Source organism: Electrophorus electricus, chromosome 16, assembly GCF_041902795.1.
Source record: "Electrophorus electricus isolate QZ-2024a chromosome 16, ASM4190279v1, whole genome shotgun sequence".
In the NCBI taxonomy this organism is placed as follows: domain Eukaryota; kingdom Metazoa; phylum Chordata; class Actinopteri; order Gymnotiformes; family Gymnotidae; genus Electrophorus; species Electrophorus electricus.
In genome coordinates, this window is record NC_137512.1 from 23046205 (window position 1) to 23065787 (window position 19583).

General features: G+C 45.2%; 1 protein-coding gene across 5 annotated transcripts in view; it reads left to right on the plus strand.

The window, feature by feature from the left end:
• The window catches only part of si:ch211-266k8.4 (uncharacterized), a 36416-nt gene that overhangs the window by 4679 nt on the left and 12154 nt on the right, over window positions 1-19583 (plus strand). For all 5 annotated transcript variants that reach the window (XM_035532267.2, XM_035532265.2, XM_035532264.2 and 2 more), the window contains exons 8-17: window positions 79-204; window positions 476-599; window positions 741-810; window positions 2009-2123; window positions 2577-2694; window positions 4544-4656; window positions 15407-15508; window positions 17059-17156; window positions 17396-17473; window positions 18097-18200. In XM_035532267.2, coding sequence (XP_035388160.2) covers window positions 79-204; window positions 476-599; window positions 741-810; window positions 2009-2123; window positions 2577-2694; window positions 4544-4656; window positions 15407-15508; window positions 17059-17156; window positions 17396-17473; window positions 18097-18200 — 1048 coding nt within the window. The remainder of the gene's footprint in view (window positions 1-78; window positions 205-475; window positions 600-740; window positions 811-2008; window positions 2124-2576; window positions 2695-4543; window positions 4657-15406; window positions 15509-17058; window positions 17157-17395; window positions 17474-18096; window positions 18201-19583) is intronic.

Consider the following 19583-nt stretch of genomic DNA (forward strand, 5'->3'; position numbering starts at 1 on the left):
TGTTTACACCAGGCTAAATCTGCACATTTCCCCCTCACGGTCTGGTTTGTGTTTGCGTGTCTGGTTTGTGTTTTCTAGAGAGGTCTTTCCCTACTCATCGCTCTCTCATGGGTGACAGCCCTGAAGCCATTGAGGGCCAGGCCAAGCTTTTCCGAGTGCTCACTGCATATGCGAAATACAACCCCCAAATCGGCTACAGCCAAGGTGACATTTTATAGTTCCACAGTTTACCTTCCTATTATATACAAATTTTTACTCTTATAACTTGTACATAATCAGAAAGCGTAACTGTAGTCACAAGGTGGCGATAAAGGAAAAACAACTAAACCTGGTCTCCAAACATGTAATTGAAACCATTCATTTTAGCTTGTCTTGTTGTGACTTATATATCCCCCTCGGGACTGCTTTTGGTTCAGGACTTTGTAATTTCCTCGAAGGCTGTGGTTTCTGATGATGTTTGTTTTTCCCCCTTAAGGGATGTCCTACATTGCTGCAGTATTCCTCATGGTCCTGGATGAGGAGGAAGCTTTCTGGGCCATGGTGATTCTGCTGGAGAAACCCAAGTACCTTTCTGAACTCTTCGACTCCTCGCTCAAAAAGTGAGTTGTTAGAGTGCACCTGTAAACGTTCCCTGCTTATCAGAAAAACGGACAGCGAAGTACAATTCGTTGAAGACATTAAAGCCCCTTTTGATGCTGATACGTTTGATTCAACATATTTTTGATTGTTTGCTTTTCTAGGATCCAGCACCAGGCGCTGGTGTTTCAGCAGTTACTGAAGCATCGGGAGCCACAGCTCTACCAGCACATGGTAATTATGTGGATAACTTTAGTGGACCCTTAGCAGAAAACTCCTCGGTACCTTTCAGCCCACGGCACTTGCCTGTAATCCTCATTAGCTCAGGGTTCCTTCCTCACCCCTGGTTCCATGGGCACTTCAGAAACTCTTAGACTGCTGAGCTGAGGTCATTTGTTTCTCTTTTGGTATACTGAACTGAATGGGGAGATCAGGGCTCCTCTTTGTTTCCAGTACAGATCTGACCGCAATCACAGTGTCACCATGCACTACCTGACCTCACTGTGTCTCTCTCTCTCTCTCTCTCTCTCTCTCTCTCTCTCTCTCTCTCTCTCTCTCTCTCTCTCTCTCTCTCTCTCTCTCTCTCTCTCTCTCTCTCTCTCTCTCTCTCTCTCTCTCTACACCAACCTTCTTATCTGGACATGCATAGCACTGATCTAGCAGAAATGCTTTCAAGTTACCGTCTGCGCATGTGAGGCAATGCCAGACTGCACTCCAAACATCTCTTGGTATTAAAAGCATGCACTGTGCTTATAATATTAGATGGTGGTGATTCCTGACCATGTTCCTATGCACTGGGATGCAGTCGCAGTGAGAACCAAGCACGGTTGCCTGAAGGAACAGGTTTCGGAGCTGCGCCCGCCACTCTGTTTGCACAGGGATTCACCGCTCGCCATGGAATCAAACACCCCATTGCACTGACTAATGATGGGATAGACAAGCTTACCAGAGCTTTAAGAGAATTGTCTTTATGATGGTGGTGGTGGTTTAAAAGTCACGCTAGTGATCAGTCACTGATATTACTCCGCTGTGTCTGGCAGGCTCGCATTAACACTAGCTTGCCCGCATGCCTCCAGCTGGGCCTACGGCTCTGTGCCTCTGTGTGTGAATGCGGCCTGCACGTCTCTTGGGGGTTTTCTCCAATTGGGTTTGACTCTGTGCCGCCGGCCCTAAATAAGCTCAAGACAGCACGGTTCTATGAGCAGCTTTCCTGTTAAAGATGTGACATGGAGCTACCAAGTCATCCCACAGGTTATGAGTTCATATGTGATGAGCTGAATTGGTGCATGTGATAGCGGAGTTCTGCTTGCAGTGAGTTATGCTTACAGCAAATGTGGTGTGTTTTTAATTTGTGTGTATAAAGTGCCTGTCCTGAATATTGTATCTTTTAAAAATTAGTTCTTCTCTTTCTCTGTCCCCATCTCCCCTCCAGGAGAAGCTTGGTGTTTCCTCACTCCATTTCATCATGCAGTGGTTCCTGACGCTCTTCACCTTTCTCCCATGCTGGGACTCTGTCCTGGCTATCTGGGACCTCTTCCTGCTCCATGGTACAGTAGTGGCTTCTGGGGGCTGTGGGTCCACAGCCTCTGTGTTTCCTGCTCACTGCATGTGATTGGGAAACCATCACTCTGCTTAGGCTGTTAGACCTCAACAGTATGAGGTCTTGGCTGTAGCTCAAGAGGTGGGGGTTCGATTCTAGCTGAAGGTTGTGATCATTCTTCCTTTGAGCATCTAATGTAACCCCTGGGTACTCTTTAGGAACTGCCCCTTTCTATTAAATTGTATTACTTGTACATTACATATTTGTATTGGAAGGTAGCAAAGAAGATGGATAATGGCTATAGCTGGTCATTTACCTTACAAAATAACAACTCTGTGCTAAAGAGCACAAGAGCCATTTCAAATGAAATGTATGTTCTGGACTCATTCTGTCTGCAGTTCGTGAGTGCTTGCTGGCCTTGCATATGTCTGTCTTGCTCTCTCTTCCTGTCCTGGTGCAGGCGTGACGGCTGTCTTTCGTGCCGGACTGGCCATCCTGCAGTTGATGGAGGCGCGGCTCCTGAGTGTGACGGAGGAGGCGGCCGTGCTTCCTGTCCTGCTGCGTGTGCCTGTGGACATGTGAGTGCCCCCACCCTGTGCCAAAACACTCCTCCCTGGCTTCTGTCCCAACACGCCCCTGTCCCAACACCCCCCCTCCACTCAGCACCGTCACATCTGTGCAAAAGCCCCAATAATTAACATTTCAGTTCAAACCATTCACTTACAAGTCACAACTTGGCTGTCGAGATATAGATTTGATATAGATTAGATACCTATTGGAGAGGTTTTGAATTGTTTCGATGGGCTTTAGATAGATATGTGTGGTGTTTAAATGTGTTAACTTATTTTTGGCTGTAGTCAGCACACTAAAAGAACTGTCAGGAAGGAAGACATGAAGCCGTCACCTCCAGGCGGTTCCAGTTGGCTGTGCACGTGTTTGTAGAGATTGTGGGTGCATGTGGGAAAGGGCGATTACTTTGATGAAGGCAGGAGATGGGGGGGCTTTCTGCATGGTGTCTGTTAAACTCAAACTTCAAACACTGAAGGCAGTTGTTTCATTTGTCAGCATGGAGGGGCTTTGTTGATTTAATGCTCTCCATGGCAACCTGGCCTTGTTCGCATCTGGGTAGTGACCTGAAGTAACGGGCAAGCCAGCGCTGGAGACTACCGCTGCTCTGACTTCAGCTGAAACGCCAGCTTCCTGCCCTCGTGTGACCGTCCTGCTGGTTTTCCTGAAGCTGTCACGTCCTTGTCGACATGCAGCTTTGATTCCCTGGGAGCGCATTACCATGGCAATGCTGACAGCCCCCCGGCCCCCAGATTGTACCCCTCCCTGTTATGGTATGGTCCATATAGAGCCTTTGTCTGTTCAGCTGCTCTGTTTATGTGGCCTGCTCACGTCAGCACATATGAAAGTCGTATGTCTTCTAATCAGATGGGCATCCTGGGGCACTGGGCTCTGTGCTGTGCTGGCTGACCATGGCTACCTACACGCAGTGCGCTCTGCTGTGCTGTCTACCAGGTTGTAAGAGTAGATGGAGTGTGTGCTAGACTGGGGATGGCGGGGCAGGGGGCCGTTAAATGTAGCATTGACATGCAGATGCCAGCTTCCACAAAGGCCCCACACATCAGGCAGTGGCTTCATGTTGCTCCTTTGGCACTGCTTCCATGCCGAGCAGGTCATGCCTAAGTGCTCCCTCTGATCTCCGCTCTCTCAGGCTCTCGCTAGCCGGGGAATCGAGCCGGCTGAGACCAAATCCCTTCTCTGGGAGAGAACGGGGAGATGGAGAAAGAAAGGAAAGTAGCCAACAATCATTGCGATTGAGTGAGTGATTTCTGGACCTTCTAAGACCAATGGCCTTCATGGGTTCTATCAACCTAATGTAAAAGTCATTGCTCGCTGGATTGTTTCTACCTGGTTTACCTCTAAATTGGAGGAGACCAGTGGAGTATTATGGCATAATAATTTCAGCCGAGAGACTCAGCCAGAGTGTCTGTCTATCACCTGCCAGAGTGGCCTGTGGGAAAAGTATAGTCCCTCCTCCACAGAGGGGCCTTGTACTCCTTTCTCTCTCTGTCTCTCTCCTCTGCCATTCACTTGCTGACCTCTTCCCTCAGTCCAGGCTTGACAGCTCATCTGTCTGCTGGTTTTTGGTGACTTGGCCTGTGGGTTGGGCAGAGCTCTTCCATCTCTGGTGGGTGACTTCTTCCAGTCTCATGAGCCACAGTGCGAAACAGAAGCCAAAGTTGGTGTGAAACTGACAGTGCTGCTAAAACTGACAGTGCTGCTAAAACACTGGTAATGAGGACCAGCACATAGTGCCTCTGCTGTAGATGGCAGTTTTGTATGCAGTTTTGTAGCTTTTCCTCTAACTGTGTGTGTGTGTGTGTGTGTGTGTGTGTGTGTGTGTGTGTGTGTTCGTTCTAGCTCTCGATACTGTGTTCTGATCCCTGCTCTCTGGAGCATTGAGGTACAGGAGTGGGAGATCAACTGTATGACTAGCCTCATTCTGGAGGAGACAACAGAGGAGCACAACACAAGTACGTACACACACACACACACACACCAGCCTCATTCTGGAGGAGACAACAGAGGAGCACAACACAAGTACACAACCACACACACATTTTTCAAAAATGTACATAGTATGAAAGCACAAGAATATATGCTGAAATGTGTGTAAACTAAACTGAAGCCTCTATGAAACTGAAACTGGAAATTCTGTCAATTCCAATTTCCCAGTGTAACCAATCAATTGACCAGTGTATTTAAGCAGTTACCATAGTCCCACACAAACTCCTTAGAACAGTTGTGCTGTTTCAAAGGCAGGGCGTCCCTCTGCCCTGCCTCGGGGCGTCCCTCTGCCCTCTGCTCTAATGAAAGGCTCCTTGAAACTCCCCCATGTTGCCGTGCTGCGCCTGTGCTTCTGGAGAGTCTGAGATCCTGTAAATATGACATCGCTCCGTGGTACAGGCAAGCCAGTGGAGAGAGCTGCGTTTGTAAGGGGAGAGGCCGCGCCGGGTGCCTCGGGTCAGGTGTGATGGTCAGGGCCGCCTGGTGTAACTGTCAGGCGTGTCTTGTGCTGGGGCCCCTAGCGCACTCTAAGGAGGGCCCTCTGGGTATGGACCCTGGTGCCATGGATCTTTCAAACGCTGAGCTGTATAAATCGCTCTCTGCATGCTTTCATCCTTCATGTGAAGTGTGATGCATCAAGGAGCTCCATTACAATGCCAGTACGTGATGGCTGGCTGTCCAGACACATACATGAAAATAAACCATATTAAAGGTTAGTTGAGTGAATGTGACTGCATAATTAGACATGTATGTGACGAGCCTCTTCCTCCAGGGAGGTCCGTTCTGATTCTCTTGTGTAAGCTCTTCTGCCATGGCTGTGCTCTGTTCTGACTGAGCACGTCCCCCAATCCGTCTCTAGAGGCGCTTGTCGCACGGGCCCCCACAGTAATCTGCCAGCCTCAGAACCTTCTGTCTCTCCGCCTCCGTTGTACTCCAGAGCTCATTACGGGCTACTGCTCTCTTGTGCCTGTCCACTTTGCTCTCTCTTTGGCCCTCCTCTCAGGTCTCCACGCCTCCTCTCCTGCACGCCTGCTGTAGTTTTTGGGGTGGGGTGTGTTTCACAGCTGTGTGCTCAGAGCGCTGTGCTCATGAATAGCAGGAGTGTGGGTACTGAAGATGATGGAATGGACGGTTAGCTGACAGGCATTTCTCTGTCTGCCTTCTGTGATTCAACACCTTTTAATGCAGGAGAAACTCCCGGAGGGTGGGTGGTGGGCGTGTGGGGGTGTGTGCATGTGTAAGGGAAATGTCTTGTTGGAGTCCCTGCTGTAAAGTTAATTGAAAGGCTTAGCATTGGGGGGTGTGTGTGTGTGTGTGTGTGTGTGTGTGTGTGTGTGTGTGTGTGTGTCTGTCTGTCTCTCTCTCTCTCTCTCTCTCTCTCTCTCTCTCTCTCTCTCTCTCTCTCTAGGGCAGAGACCACGTGAGTCACTGTGAGTCATCCGCTGAGCTGTCGACCCTGTTAGCATCACTCTTTTAGCAGCGTAATGAAAACTAACTCTTGAAGGCCCTCTCTTGCTCACACACACACACACATCCACTGAGCAGCCTCTCATTGTCAGAACACCTGTTCAGTGGGAAACCACTGAATGACCACAGCTCTCAGACTTCTCTGTGCAGTTGCAGCAGGCTGATGTAACACTGTTTAGGAGCGCAGCCATTTGCAGTGTCTTTGATCTCTGCTCACTGTGGGCACACTGGCAATCTCGCAGCAGCCTGTGGCTGGAGGCTGTCCCACATCAGCTAGGAACCCTGACATTTGATCAGACTTTTACTCTTCATGCGACGCCTCCACATACTGGAATTTGCATGGAGGTCATTGTAATGGCATCCCAGCACTCTGACTCGCGATAGATAGGCCTTTGTTTAGCCTTGTATTTGCGTGCCCTTGAGATTATCAACTGAAACTCGTTAGACAAAGGAAGAAATCTTCCTTTGCTGTCGTGAGACTTTAGGAGAATCTTCTCACTACTGCACAAAACACTGCCTTGCCCCTGGTGTGCAGTTCATGGGGTGTTTCAGAACATGTGCGGTTAGAACTGAGCTCAGTATTTGGTGCATAGAGTGCAGGATTGTATTCTGCTTGCGTGAGCGTGTTCCCTAGTGTCATAGCCTCGCCAGAACGCCAGAGACTTGCTGAGCAGGTGTATCTCTCTCTCTCTCTCTTCTCTTTTCTGCCCCCTCCCTCTAGAGTGACTCAGCTTCTCTCTCTTTGAGCTCAATAAGCTGTTCTTATGGGATGGGAGCCCCCAACGCCAAACGGACAGCCCCCAGCACCGGGTTGACCCTTCACTCCCGTGATGATCATTCCTTGGCTGGAAATGGGCGCAGTTTGAGGTTGCCTAAACTTTGACCCAAGAGCAGGAGACGAGCACCAAGTAGTGTTGATATGTTATTTCTTAAGCAGCAGCGTCGAGCACTTCGAGGCACAGCAGAACGCATCATTGCACAGTTTAGTGTTTGCTCTGATTGGCTAATGAAAAGAGTCGGGTGTGTTGGGGCAGGAGTGCACAGGTCTGAGCAGTGCTGCGTCCAGTCTGTGCTTGGAGCTGCTCACACTGGTCATAAACCCACACGCCTTGTGTTGTGTGAAAAGTCCAGTGAGGTAATTATGCCATATTGCTGTAGAATGTTGTAATTTCTATGAACCTAAGGAATTGTTTATCCCTTGCATCTGATAAAACAGCCTTTTAATACTGCTTGTCTGACCACTTTGAAATCTCCTGTGTACCCGAGTATAGTTTCAGGTGCTTTTGTGTTGAATCCTATGCTAAGAGCAGGTTAGAGTTTTGCACAGTGACTCTTCTGTCCTTGAGCAGCGTATTTATTTATCTTTTTGGGCACCGCGAGCGCTGTAATAGAAGATCCTTCTAGCGGGTGTTAGCGGAGAGGACATGGAATCCTCGCCCATGCAGTCATGCTTTTGTCTTCTGTCGTGAGGGGAGAGGGTAGGGATTTGGAGAGTGGGCTCTTGGCCCTCATGACGGCTGGGCCAGAGAGCTGGAATTTCTCTTTGTCCCTGAAGCGTTAGCTTTGAGCTTCATGCACATCTTAAACTGGCCCGAAGATGTTGGCGTTCTAGCTCGTTCCGTGTCGTCTTCAAAGTTCCCCCAGCCTGTCGGGCCATTTGATACGTGTTGGACTTGCTTTAAAGTGATGTTCTTCTTTAAGGTTGGGGTCGCAGGCTTTCACAGTTTGCTGAGTAACTTAAGACAAAAGTCATGACCTTTTTTAAGACATTCCAGTAGAAATGTATCCAGTTTTCCTGTATTTGCTTAAACAGATTTGGATAGATTGTTGATGTATTTTTAAATGAATAATTTTGAGTAGGTGTACTTTTATTTGGTGGATTTTTTTAAAAGGGACTTCTCAAAAGTTTGAGTATTTTAATTTTACTCTGCGTGACTGTGCGAGTCATTTTGTTTGTCTTGGTTTTTTAAGTAATGCTCAGTCCTTCATTGTTTCTGTTATCTGCTTGTGGCAGATTTCAACCCAAGATCTCAGTGTCTGAGACTCAGGAACGTAAGGCCAAGTTTCACGATGAAGCAAAACTCTCTTTGTCTTAAATGAGAGGAAATATGGATAAGAAATTGTCCCGGAAGCTAGTGCAGATCCGAGCCTCCTCTGTGTCCGGCCACTGCAGCCCTGAGCTGACCTGCATTCCCCAGCATTGGATGTGGCTGGATATATTTATGTCCTCTCATAAAACACTACCAGAACTTTTCTCCAAGTCTGAGCAGACAGCTTGGGGTGTGCGACTGTTTCTGTAGCTTTGTCTGCATAATGCGTAGCTCTCAGTAAGAAATGCACATTCTCATGCTTGAGTAGATATAATCACACGCTGTAATCATGTGCTCATTCATGCAGAAACACACTCTCACTCTCGTTCTCTCCTTACAAACCCATTTCTTATGCCCTGACACATGTATTCTGTCTTACTGTTCTTTAATCTTGCACATGCTGTTTGAATCCCCGAAACATTTACAAACAAACGAATTGTCGTCTGTGTAGTCGCATGCATTTGGTCTAAACTGGCCTCTGAGCCCACAGGATGGCATGTATTTAGATGAAAGCTGAGATCAGACTGCAGAAACCACTGATTGTAGTCCTCTGTTAAGTCATAAAGGACAAAAGAGAAATGCAAGACTAGCTGAAGAGGATAAATCGGAGGCCATTCCTACAGTCGCTAGTGCGGACCTGTGGACGATGGCTGCAGCAGGGTGAATGGAGCACCATGTGACGCAGGCTTCAGCACAGGGCTAAAGAACACAGAGCTCATCTCCCTCCTCCACTCGCACCCCCCCCACATCCTCCACTCCTTCTCGTTTTAGACCCCGAAGATGACCTCTGACCTGGGATCAAGCTTTAAGGCCCATTAAGGTGTGGACCTCACCCGCTGCTTCAAATGGAGTGGTAGAAGCCAAACTTGGGGTCATAAGGTCGGCACTATTCACGTCCCACTGAGGCAGTTCACTTACTCTCTGTTTACATTTGCTTTTTACCTATTTCATGAGGCCCCAAATCAGTTTGTCATTGAGGTTTTACTGACACATTGTACCGGAAGAAATGAAAGGTGGTTTTCTTTGACCACAGGCTGTGCTCATTATTAAAATGTTGGTCTTTCAAAAAATGTCAGTTTCAGTATACAAAATGAACAGAACATTTTGAAGAGAGCAAATGCTGCCAATAAAGTGGTAATGTATCCTGGATTACTCTGACTAAATGGGGCCTCAGGACTCTGTGGTTCTACTGAAGATTTCAAAATACAGGCATACCCTCATTAATGTAATGTTTTTCTTCAAGTTAGACAAGTTAGCTATCCAAGTCATTTGCCTAAATGTCCTTTTTGAAAGAACCTTTTGGTGATGTTGATGACTAAAGTTTAAAGTTTAAAAAGATTAAAGTGCAGCATCAGTTGGGAATCGCTTTCGGCCTCAAATTCTGTCTGTGTCGGGAAAACCGGACTTGCTTTTCCGCATGTTTTGCTTATGGAGACTTAACTATGTCTGCTTCTCTCCTTTTGTTCTGCATGTCCTATTGATCTCTGCTGAACTCCTGGTGGACAGTCATTTTCTGCTCGTAGTTGTAGCGTCAGCGTTCTATTTCTGTGCTGTACTGAGACAGTCTGTACTGCTTGTCACACTTGGGTTTTGCCTGCTGTTCCTCTTCTGTATTGACTTGCACTCGGACCGTCCCCCAGGACTCGTGGCTTGAGAGGAGCTCCTGCACAGACTGTTCCTGGGCAGCGTGGGCTGTCCTGCCCACGCCTTCGTGAGCGCTTCTTGAGGCCATAGTCACGCCAGCATCCGAGTTGAGCCATTCGACTGAGACCTCGCCATCATTCACCTTCCAGAGGCCGTGGATGAGTGAGCGACAGGCAGCAGAGAGGCTGACCTGGCCGACAGCAGCAGAACTGATTCAGGGTTCATGCGATGACTCACAGTTGCCCCTTAGCTTTGACTCCCTCTCTGTGCCTCGGAGCTGCATGAGGCGTTTCTGCACTCGCAGAGTGGGGCAAGCCTCTGGCTGCATGACTGGTTTTAATAAAAAAGAAGGCAGAAAGAGTGAAGATCACAAGTTTCAGGCTTTGCTTACAGATGATTGGTATGTTAACAGGTGTTTTCAGCAACCTCTAGCAAGCTCGTTATAAGGACATTCAGAGTAATGTGCAACACACCATGATAGGGAAACATTTCAACTTGATATGCAAAGCTAAAAAACACTTCAGGTAATAAAGGAATTATATTTGCATCTTGGCACTCGCAGCTTTTGAGTTCAGATCAATCATTGATAGCAATGCATCTGCTCTTGAAGGCCATTTAGCTCTCTCTGCAGTGATGGTAGTAACTCGGGTATTTCAGCTGCATGAGATCTCCAAACTCAGACAGGCTGTCTAGTACTGTGTGTCTGTGTGTACTGTGTTTTTCCAGCTTGCTTGTTACTAGACCAGTTTTACCATATAGAGTTAAAAAAAAGAAAAAAAAAAAAAAGAAATGAATTTTCACAGAGCAGAAAATGGGTAAACCTGGATGACATGACACTGTGTCCAAGACGGTCTATTTGTGTGTTTACAATTTGATAAATACTAACATTTTTACTTGCCTCCTTTTTCCAGCTGCAAATTGTAATGGAAAATTTTATAATCTGCTCCAAACTAGACTTGGTCTGTGTGTGAAAGAAACCAGTTCTGCATGTTTATTTTAAAGCGTTCCCATGTCTCCAGTTGTCAGACCACGTTGTGTGTTTCTGCCCCAGCAGAGGATCTGCATGAATGCAGCCTGAATGTAAACAGGTGCTTTTTAGAGTCCTAAATCTTTGATACAAATGAGCTCTTGCACATACTTGTATTCCTTTTGCAGCTTGATGGGGTGTGTGGCCTTTAGTCTGTGTTCGTCTTTCAGCTTAGTTTAATGTGGGCGTGGAGGCCAAGTCCCCCTGTTGATCTGTGCCCCAAGTGCAGCGTTCATCTCCAGGGATGTCCCAGATTTCTCTGCTTAATCGCTTCTGTTTAGTCCTCCACTGTAGCAACAGAAGTACAAAGCAAGTACAAAGCCTTTCATAAGAACTTTAATAGTCCTCCACTACTTTAAATACTTATTGTACTAGCTTTGGACTGCAGTTATAAGTAGAAATTACTCTAGTACTTATTGGGAATAGGTAGTTGTTGACTTAGTTCTAGATTGTAAAGATAGCTACAGAGAAATGTGCGGGTGGTGTTGCTACACGTGTGTTAGTGTGGTAGACAATAGTGCAGGGATAGCAGAGTTATGTGGCGTCTTTGAAACTTGCTTGCATGGCCTTTTTGTTTGCATATTTGTGTGTGTGTGTGTGTGTGTGTGTGTGTGTGTGTGTGTGTGTGTGTGTGTTTATATAGTTTCTGCTTGCATGATTAGAATCGGAATTCATAGTGCAGTTGCACTTAGTATTGCTAATGCTGATTACTTTTTTTCCGACTGTTAAAACAGTACAACTGACTGTGTTAAATACACCAAAAGAACAAATATGTATATGTTCAGTTTTGTGTGGCCAAATGTTCTTTTTGTATGGTGATATTTCAATTCATCACTACCAACATGCAAGAGGTTTTCAGTGGAAAACCCCCCTTGGCTTGGAACTTTGGCTGTTTATCACCTGTCAAATTGACTGCAGCTATATATTATTTGCTTTTCAGTACTGAAGGACCTCGTCTTTTTTATTTCAAAACGTCTCAAAACAGCTGTAGATGCGCAGTCCGTCTCTCTCAGAATCCCACGGGCCTTGCTGACACAAGCAGTGTGTTCGCTGTGCGTGCTGGGACTTCGCCCAGGTCATCATTTCACTCAATCATGAATCCAGATCACTAAAATTACAGTGGCAAATGAATGAATTACAACTGTGTGTGTTTCTCGGAGCTTTTAGACATAGTTTAAGCAGGTAATTATACTTGTAGCCTAATGCTACAGTATTGGTTTTAATTACAATGTTTAAGTTAGACGAACTTGATAACTTCCTTCCTTGCCTTTGTGTTGTGTATTGTGTTGGTCTTTTTTCTGCTCGTGGATGGATATATATGTAGTGTGTGTGTGTGTGTGTGTGTGTGTGGAGCGATATTCGTGCTGATTGATCTGACACAAGTACAGCAGCATCTCATCTGGGCAGTAAAGATGGAGAATGGACAGAAGAGGAGAAGATGCAGCTTTGATCTTCCAGATGGACTGCTGATAAGAGGTCTTACAAGCTGACACAGCTTCCTCTCTGTATGGTGACCTGTGCTATAATGTATTGGCTGTTTTTGTTAAAAGTTGTCTCTCATAAACAGCTTGTGTTACAAGACTACTTTATCCAGGTCACACTAGTCTTTTTATTGCTCGAATTCAGAGGCCGTGTTCTGTTGGTTAGTCTGTCCTGAACCTCAGCTGAAGACAGTGGTGCGATCTCTCAGCATGTGAGGCTGTTTGTGGTTCTTCTGGAGCACTTGGACGATGACGCTGTGTAGAACACTGGTGAGGTTGGCAGAGATGACTACGTATTGTGACTATCCTGTTTTAGCCTTGCTGTGGCGAGGGCCCCAACAAAGTAAACTTCTCACAGTTTACACTTAGAACAAACTCAGGATTTAAGATGCACAGTCTGATTCAAATTGTTGTATATCCCCTTTTACACTTGTTTTTTAGATACAGCCACAAATGAACTTCACAAAATGTGTATTTCCATGCCTATTGCACACTTTAAATAGCTAACGAAGAGTATATGAACGTATGGATGTGTTAAATGCGCTTTGTGAATGTCAGCATTTTTCAAATACCAATTTTCTTTGCTAAAACTGTGAACAGCCCATTAACAAAAACAGTCCAAACCTCAGACCAGTTGATCCATGAAAGAAATAGCTACTTGCTCATATCCAGACTGATCCACAAACCAGACCCTTTGTGTTGCTCCTCTACGCTGGCGCCCAGAAGGAAACTTCAGGTTTAATCGCGGTTTCCCAGAGTTCCTGTGTGCAGATGCCATGGTGACCAGTTGCCAGGCAAACTGTGTGTGAACTGTATTGCTGTGTGTTCATTAGAGGAAGTGATAGCTATCAGTTGGAGAGCAGGGATATGCTTCTGCCGCCCCTCGGCGCTCACCTGGAGGGATTCCAGCATTCACTGGCTTACGCAAGACCTTCTCCACTGGAACAAGTCTGGCACTGCACAGAGACACATTTATGGCCTTATTTATGGTTCATATCACAGGTGTTTTTTAATTACCTTTTTTTTGTTAGTCAATAATGGGATTTGATTTTATTAGTTGCCAAACCTGCTCATTAAATTCAAAGATAAGCAACAATCTGGCTATTTGTGTCACCGATGTATAAATAAATAATTCAATTGACTTGCAAGCCAAGAAACAAACAAACAAACAAAAAAAAAAACGAGCAAGGAAGCACATGGCTACAAAAACAAACAAACAAACAAACCCATGTACATAAACAAAGGCATGTTTCTTATGCTAAGTACAATACAACAGTCTGCTGTTGTAAGACTACCCATAACTGACCAGCACCCAGATATGCAAGGTTCAGCATCAAAGCTGTTCCTGGCCCTACCTTGCCTGCCTGAGACCTGAGGGCTTCCCTTTGAATCGAACCAAGGCAGGAAGCTGTGGCCTTGGAGCTTGACGGGGAGCAGGTGCACGGCTGCCGACCCCAGCTGCCCTTCCTGATGGAGGCAGCCTTGCGAGAATGGTCGTGTTGTTTATCTGAGAACTGTGCGAGGTCAAGGAAACTTTCTTTAGTTCTTTGCCAAACTGGATATTGGTTTCTTTCGGTCCGAAAGCAGCACCTATGCCACGCCTCAGTGCGCAGTCTTCTGTTTCTCTAAGGCGTTCTGTCCCAAGCGGGAACAGAAAGGGAAATTGATTTGTCTGGTTCGGTCAGGGGTGGCCCATGTGGATAATGGCTCTGGGTTTTATCTGTGTTTTGCTCTGTTCAGGTTGAAATTGATCTGAGTCTGCAGCAGGTCTGGTGTGTGTTCTGTTGCATTTAAGAGAACCTGATGGTGTATGAGTTCTGGCTCTATTCAACTCTCATCATCATCCATCCGTCCATCTGTCATCCTTTCATCATCCATCCGTCATACGTCCATCTGTCATCCATCACTCATCAGGGGGTTGATCATCAGCTCTGCTGGGTCTGCCAGCATGCTGTGATTTGGGTGATGACACACACACATTTTTCTCCCTTTCTCTCCTCTTTCTGTTGCTTTCTCTCAAGCTGTTTGACTTGCAGTTGTTGGCTGAGTGTGCAAGAGGCAGCGTACGGGGAAGACGGCTTGTAGTGTGGCCTAGTTCATTGATTACACACACACTCACAGTAGAGGATGACATGACTCTGACAAGCCAGTGTGCCTTCATAGCTAAGCAACTGAAGAAAATAGTAAATATTTAGTAAAAAGGAGAGCTAACTGTGAACTTTCAGTAGTGTGATTTTGAATTATCATCCTCTGAATTATACTGAAGAAAAACCTTCATTTAATTGGCCGTGTGTATGTGAGAGAGAGAGGAAAAACATACTCAGATGTATAAAAAAAACAAAACTTGTTAAAAGTGTTTAACAAGGTCTGAAAAATTGGGACACAACATTCTTCACACTGCACTGAATGCAATTGTGAGTCCAAGGCATAAACAATTTTTGTCTGTTTATTAATTGCAATATTTTCATCAAAGAAATGATGCCTTTTGTCCTCGTAAAGTGGAAAGTTAGAGACACTCATTAGCAACCCCTACTATCACAAAAAAAATAAACAAAGCCTTTCTGCTTGCAGATGAATTTAGCTTTCACAGGGGGAAACGGATGGCTCTAGGTGCAAAGCAGGGGTCTCTCTACGTCCCGCTGAGCTCCTGTGTGGGGCTGGTTGGCGTGTCTGCACCTGTACTCCGCTCGAGCAGGCGCCTCTAAACTTTTACTGATGGAGATGTTATAGAATGACGGCTTTTTCTGCTGAGTACCACTGTACCGCCCAAATCCCCTGAAACGGACCTGTAGGCTTTTTCTGTTGACTGTGGTGTTTTCAATGTTAGGTTTGCACAAGCTGGGTTTCACCTACTCCAAACAAGCTGGGTTAACTTGCAGAACTTTTCTTTTAAAGGTTCTCATTATCGACCAGTTGTCCTGTTTACTCTCACTGTGCAATGCATTCAACAATTATGGTTTTTATCCATTTTATTTGTTTTCTTATCAGTTCAGAATTGTTGTTTCAGGGAATCCAGTGAACGGCAGTGTGGACCCTCAGTGCAGTGAGGAGCAGGATGGTCAGAAATCTGCTGCTGAAAGCCCTGCCTACAACCCACCATGTGAGAGAGGTCAGCAGGTTTGAAAAGATGATCTATGGGTAATGTAGTCATGCCTTGGCCTTCACAGAAAAGAGGGACATGTTCTGTCATGGTACAGCTATAATCAACCTGTTTAATCCAAGACCCAATCTGTGTGGTGAAGTATTCCAAGGACCTAGGTCAATGATATGTTATGGTACATGCAAGATTATAGAAACATTTGAACCCAAAAAGGAGTTTCCCACCGACATGGTGCTCGTGGTGAAGCTGGTGTCGGTTCATGCGAACTAACGAACCTTTTAAGAATGGACCCCATCTTCCACTGGTTTGAGAGCCCAACGATTACGTATTTGGATGAGGGCGTTTTCATCATTCAGAAACAGAAGTTAGAAGACCTTTTGTATAAACCTCATTCTTTGATGGCAGAACTTTATAGAATCAGATGTATTTGCTGCGATTTTTGTGCTTTTAATTGTAACTGGCAGTAAGGCCCTTTGAACTTGCCTCACAGGTTTGTTGGTTCCAGCCCAGAAAGATTATGGGGTCAGGAGGACACTGGTTTTCCTCTCCAAGAACTCTTTGGGATTTTGGCACCAGTCCCATTGCCAATGAAATGGTGCTAATAGTGATGCTACTGACAGCCAGTCTAGACAAGGATGAGGGAAGCCCTCAGCACGTGTGTGTTTGACCATTGCTGATACTTGTGCAGTCAGATTTGTTTGTTTAGTGAGCAAGGTTTCAGTGCTGGGTGAATCTCTGGTATTAAGTCCCTGACCTGTAGACCAGTAACAATTCCCCTACCCTCTTCCAGCTGTGCAAAGTACAGACTGAAGCTTTGAAATGGAGTGCAGCCCTTATTTTCTTGCTCTGTTCATTAGATTGCAGGGAGTAGATGGGACTCGTGCCTGAAGTCCCTTGAGACATGTGTGCTAGCCCAGATTGGCATTGTCTGTGGACAACCATGTCCTCACTGCCTGAGGGAGTGATAGGCAGTGATAACATTCACTGTTTTTATATATATATATATATATATATATATATTTCTAATTTTTGTTTTTGTTTTTCAATACCAATTAATGTGTTCCTGTGTACCAGTACTAATATAATTCCTACAGTGTGAATAGAAATCAGAGGTTACTCTGTGGGATTAAGTGTTTTAAGTCTTCGGAGGACAGTCGATAAGTTTGTGATTGTGCAGTAGGCTGTGGGAGAAATCGAATGCATTCTTTAACAAGTAACAAAAAATTGCATCACATCAGTGATGAGATACTGTGGGATTTGGTTTAAAAGCAGTGTGAGAGTATCATGTGTCCATGTAAGGCTTCAGAACTTAATATTATTATTAGTTGCACTTGTATAGTGCTTTTGTCAATCTCAAGGGCGCTTTATAAAAATCTTATTATAAATACAAAAAAAAAGAAAAAAAAAGCATGGTGTAAAAGCATTGTCATTGCAGACACTCCTGGCATAGAGAATCCTAGTACAGTTCAGGCTCAGTCGGCCTGGAGCTTCTGCCTCTCCGGCCCATTATTCCAAGAGCTCAGGAGACCAACATGCCCTCTGTGTGTTCCCCTGCTCAGAGGCTGTGGGCTCTGGAGGGAAGAACGTCTTTGCACGTCTGCTGAAGGTAGCACAGAGATACCTGGCAGACACAGCCAAGCACAGCACAGCAGTCAAGGTAGCACACCCAGCAACACCCAAATCTCACCTAGGACAGCTAGGACAGCAGTTCTGAATATTGCAGTTTTATGATACGACCTTAATTACAGGAGCTTTTGATTGTGCTTAATTTTATTTCAGCCCATCTGCAGCTGTTTATTAACCTGTATCTTCAAAGCATAACAGTACTGTGTATTGAACTGTAAAAATAATTATTAATAATGAAGTGAGACTTTTCCTGTGCTCCCACGCCACCAGGGCCGGGCCTCTACTGGCAAACTCAGATCAGCGGCAGCCTGTTTGCCTAAAGAGAGGACCTGCAGTACCTTATCCCAGGTACTGCTCCCTCTGAGCATGTATACATATGCGCCCACCACACACACGTGCACTCACACATAAATACACACTTTACGACTACCCTGGAGCACATCATGCATAATTGTGCATCTTTTTAGAGAGTAAACAACAACCTTGCTTGTTAAATCTTTTAGCTGCTAGTATTCCACATGGCTTCGGTTTTTCCGTGTTTCATACAGAGGACACGGTGAAAAGATATCAGAGAGAGGTTTGTGAGACTTAGCAACCTGTGAGTAAGTGTGGTGTGCTTTTACAGACTCGTTCAGGAGGCGCTGTTTGATCTGTGCTGTTTTATGTTTCATGGCTGTGTGAGTGTGTGGTTAGTATTGCACCTTATCCAGCACAAAAGCATTACCGTCTCGACTGTAGTTGCTGTTCATTGTGCCAAAGTGGGTCACTCAGAGTGTGGGGAGGATGCTTTTTGGCAGCACTGGTTTTGTGTGCTTCTTTTCAGAATAAAGGTCTGCATTTACTCACCTGTTGTCTTTCTGCAGATAGCATTATTTACGATTATGGGCATTTAATGTGTCTGGGGTACCTGTGGACAGCAGTGTGGGACTGAAGGTGTCTGTTTTTGTTTTTTTGTTTTTTTCTTTCTTTAGAAGAGGAGAAGCCAAAGCAGGCAGTCCCCGCATGCAGCTGTAGGTGTGGTCAGAAAAGAGCCACTCCCCCTTCAGGCCTCTGGAGGAGGTGAAGCTGAGGACAGGTAGGTTGTGATTTTGTGTTTTATATTTGAGAGTTTTGGTCAGGTGCACATTAGGGGTCATCAGGGATTTTCATATTTTGGGTTTCCAATAGGTGAGAGAAAACCAACTTGTAAAAAACTGTTCCATATCTGCATTAAATGGAAGCCAGCACACCATTGAGGAAAAGGTGCTTTATTTACCCATGAAGGTTTTCTGCTGTAGACTGTGTATAACTATTGCTGAAATTGTCACTAGTTTATACCTTACAGTTGGGTTTGGTCTTTTAAGAGTTGGGTCTTTTTTGAATATCTATTTGAAATTGTAGACTTGAAGTTAACGTGTGTGCGTGCGTGTATGAGTGAGAGACAGACAAAGCGAGTGGGCTGAGACATTGGAACACACCAGAATGAGTTGTTTAAGATGAAAAATATTTTAAATTAATTTCCCTTTTTAACTCTTGAAAATCATTTTGTAGTGACAAACACCTGTGCTGCTGAATCACTGTAATCAATATATAATGCAAAGCCCCAAAACATCAGAAGAGAACAAACTCTTCCCTAGTAATTGGGGACTGATGCACTATACATCTGTTTGCCATTACTCAAGTCATGGTGAATAGTGTGATTTATGGGTACTGGACCAAAGTGCCTAGTTTAGTCATGTTTGAGAACTTGCTCCAAGCTATATGAGGCACTGCTCTCACCCTTTTTTTTGTACGTGTGTATGTGTGTGTATGTGTGTGTATGTGTGTGTGTGTGTGTGTGTGTGTGTGTGTGTGTGTGTGTGTGTGTGTGTGTGTGTGTGTGTGTGTGTGTGTGTGTGTGTGTGTGTGTACACATGCACCCTGTGTTGGATAATTGACTTCACACAATGAGCAAACATTGTTTATCCTCCAGTCCATTAATGCAGTGTTCCACATAAGATGCCTTCAGGAGTAGAACCTGTCACAGTGTGTGGATCGGCCTCTTTAAGTTGTGTGTATTTAGAGATGGGCTGGGTGTTTTTCTTTCTTGGTGTGGATCTTGGTTTGTAACCTGTTATGTGCTAATTACAGGCCAGAGGGTTGGCTTGAGATTAATTAAAGCAAGAGTTTCACAACAGTTCAACTGAGCATTCTAGCCATAATAAGTGGATTTGAGATCTTTAATTAAAAGTTGTACAAATTTTAAAAATGAGCTATTAGCCGAATCCAATAAATAATTCCAAAGAATAAAAAATAACAAATCACCTATTTTCATATGCCTATTTGCAGGTGAAATTAGGACTTTGTGGTAATCATATGTTCATTCATACCACACCTCTACTCTGGTAACCATAGCAGAGTAGAGGTTTGTTGTGTGGTTTTTTTTAAGCCAAAAATTAAAAAAAGCCAAGCTGTTCTAGAATCTGTTCCTTGAAAGAAC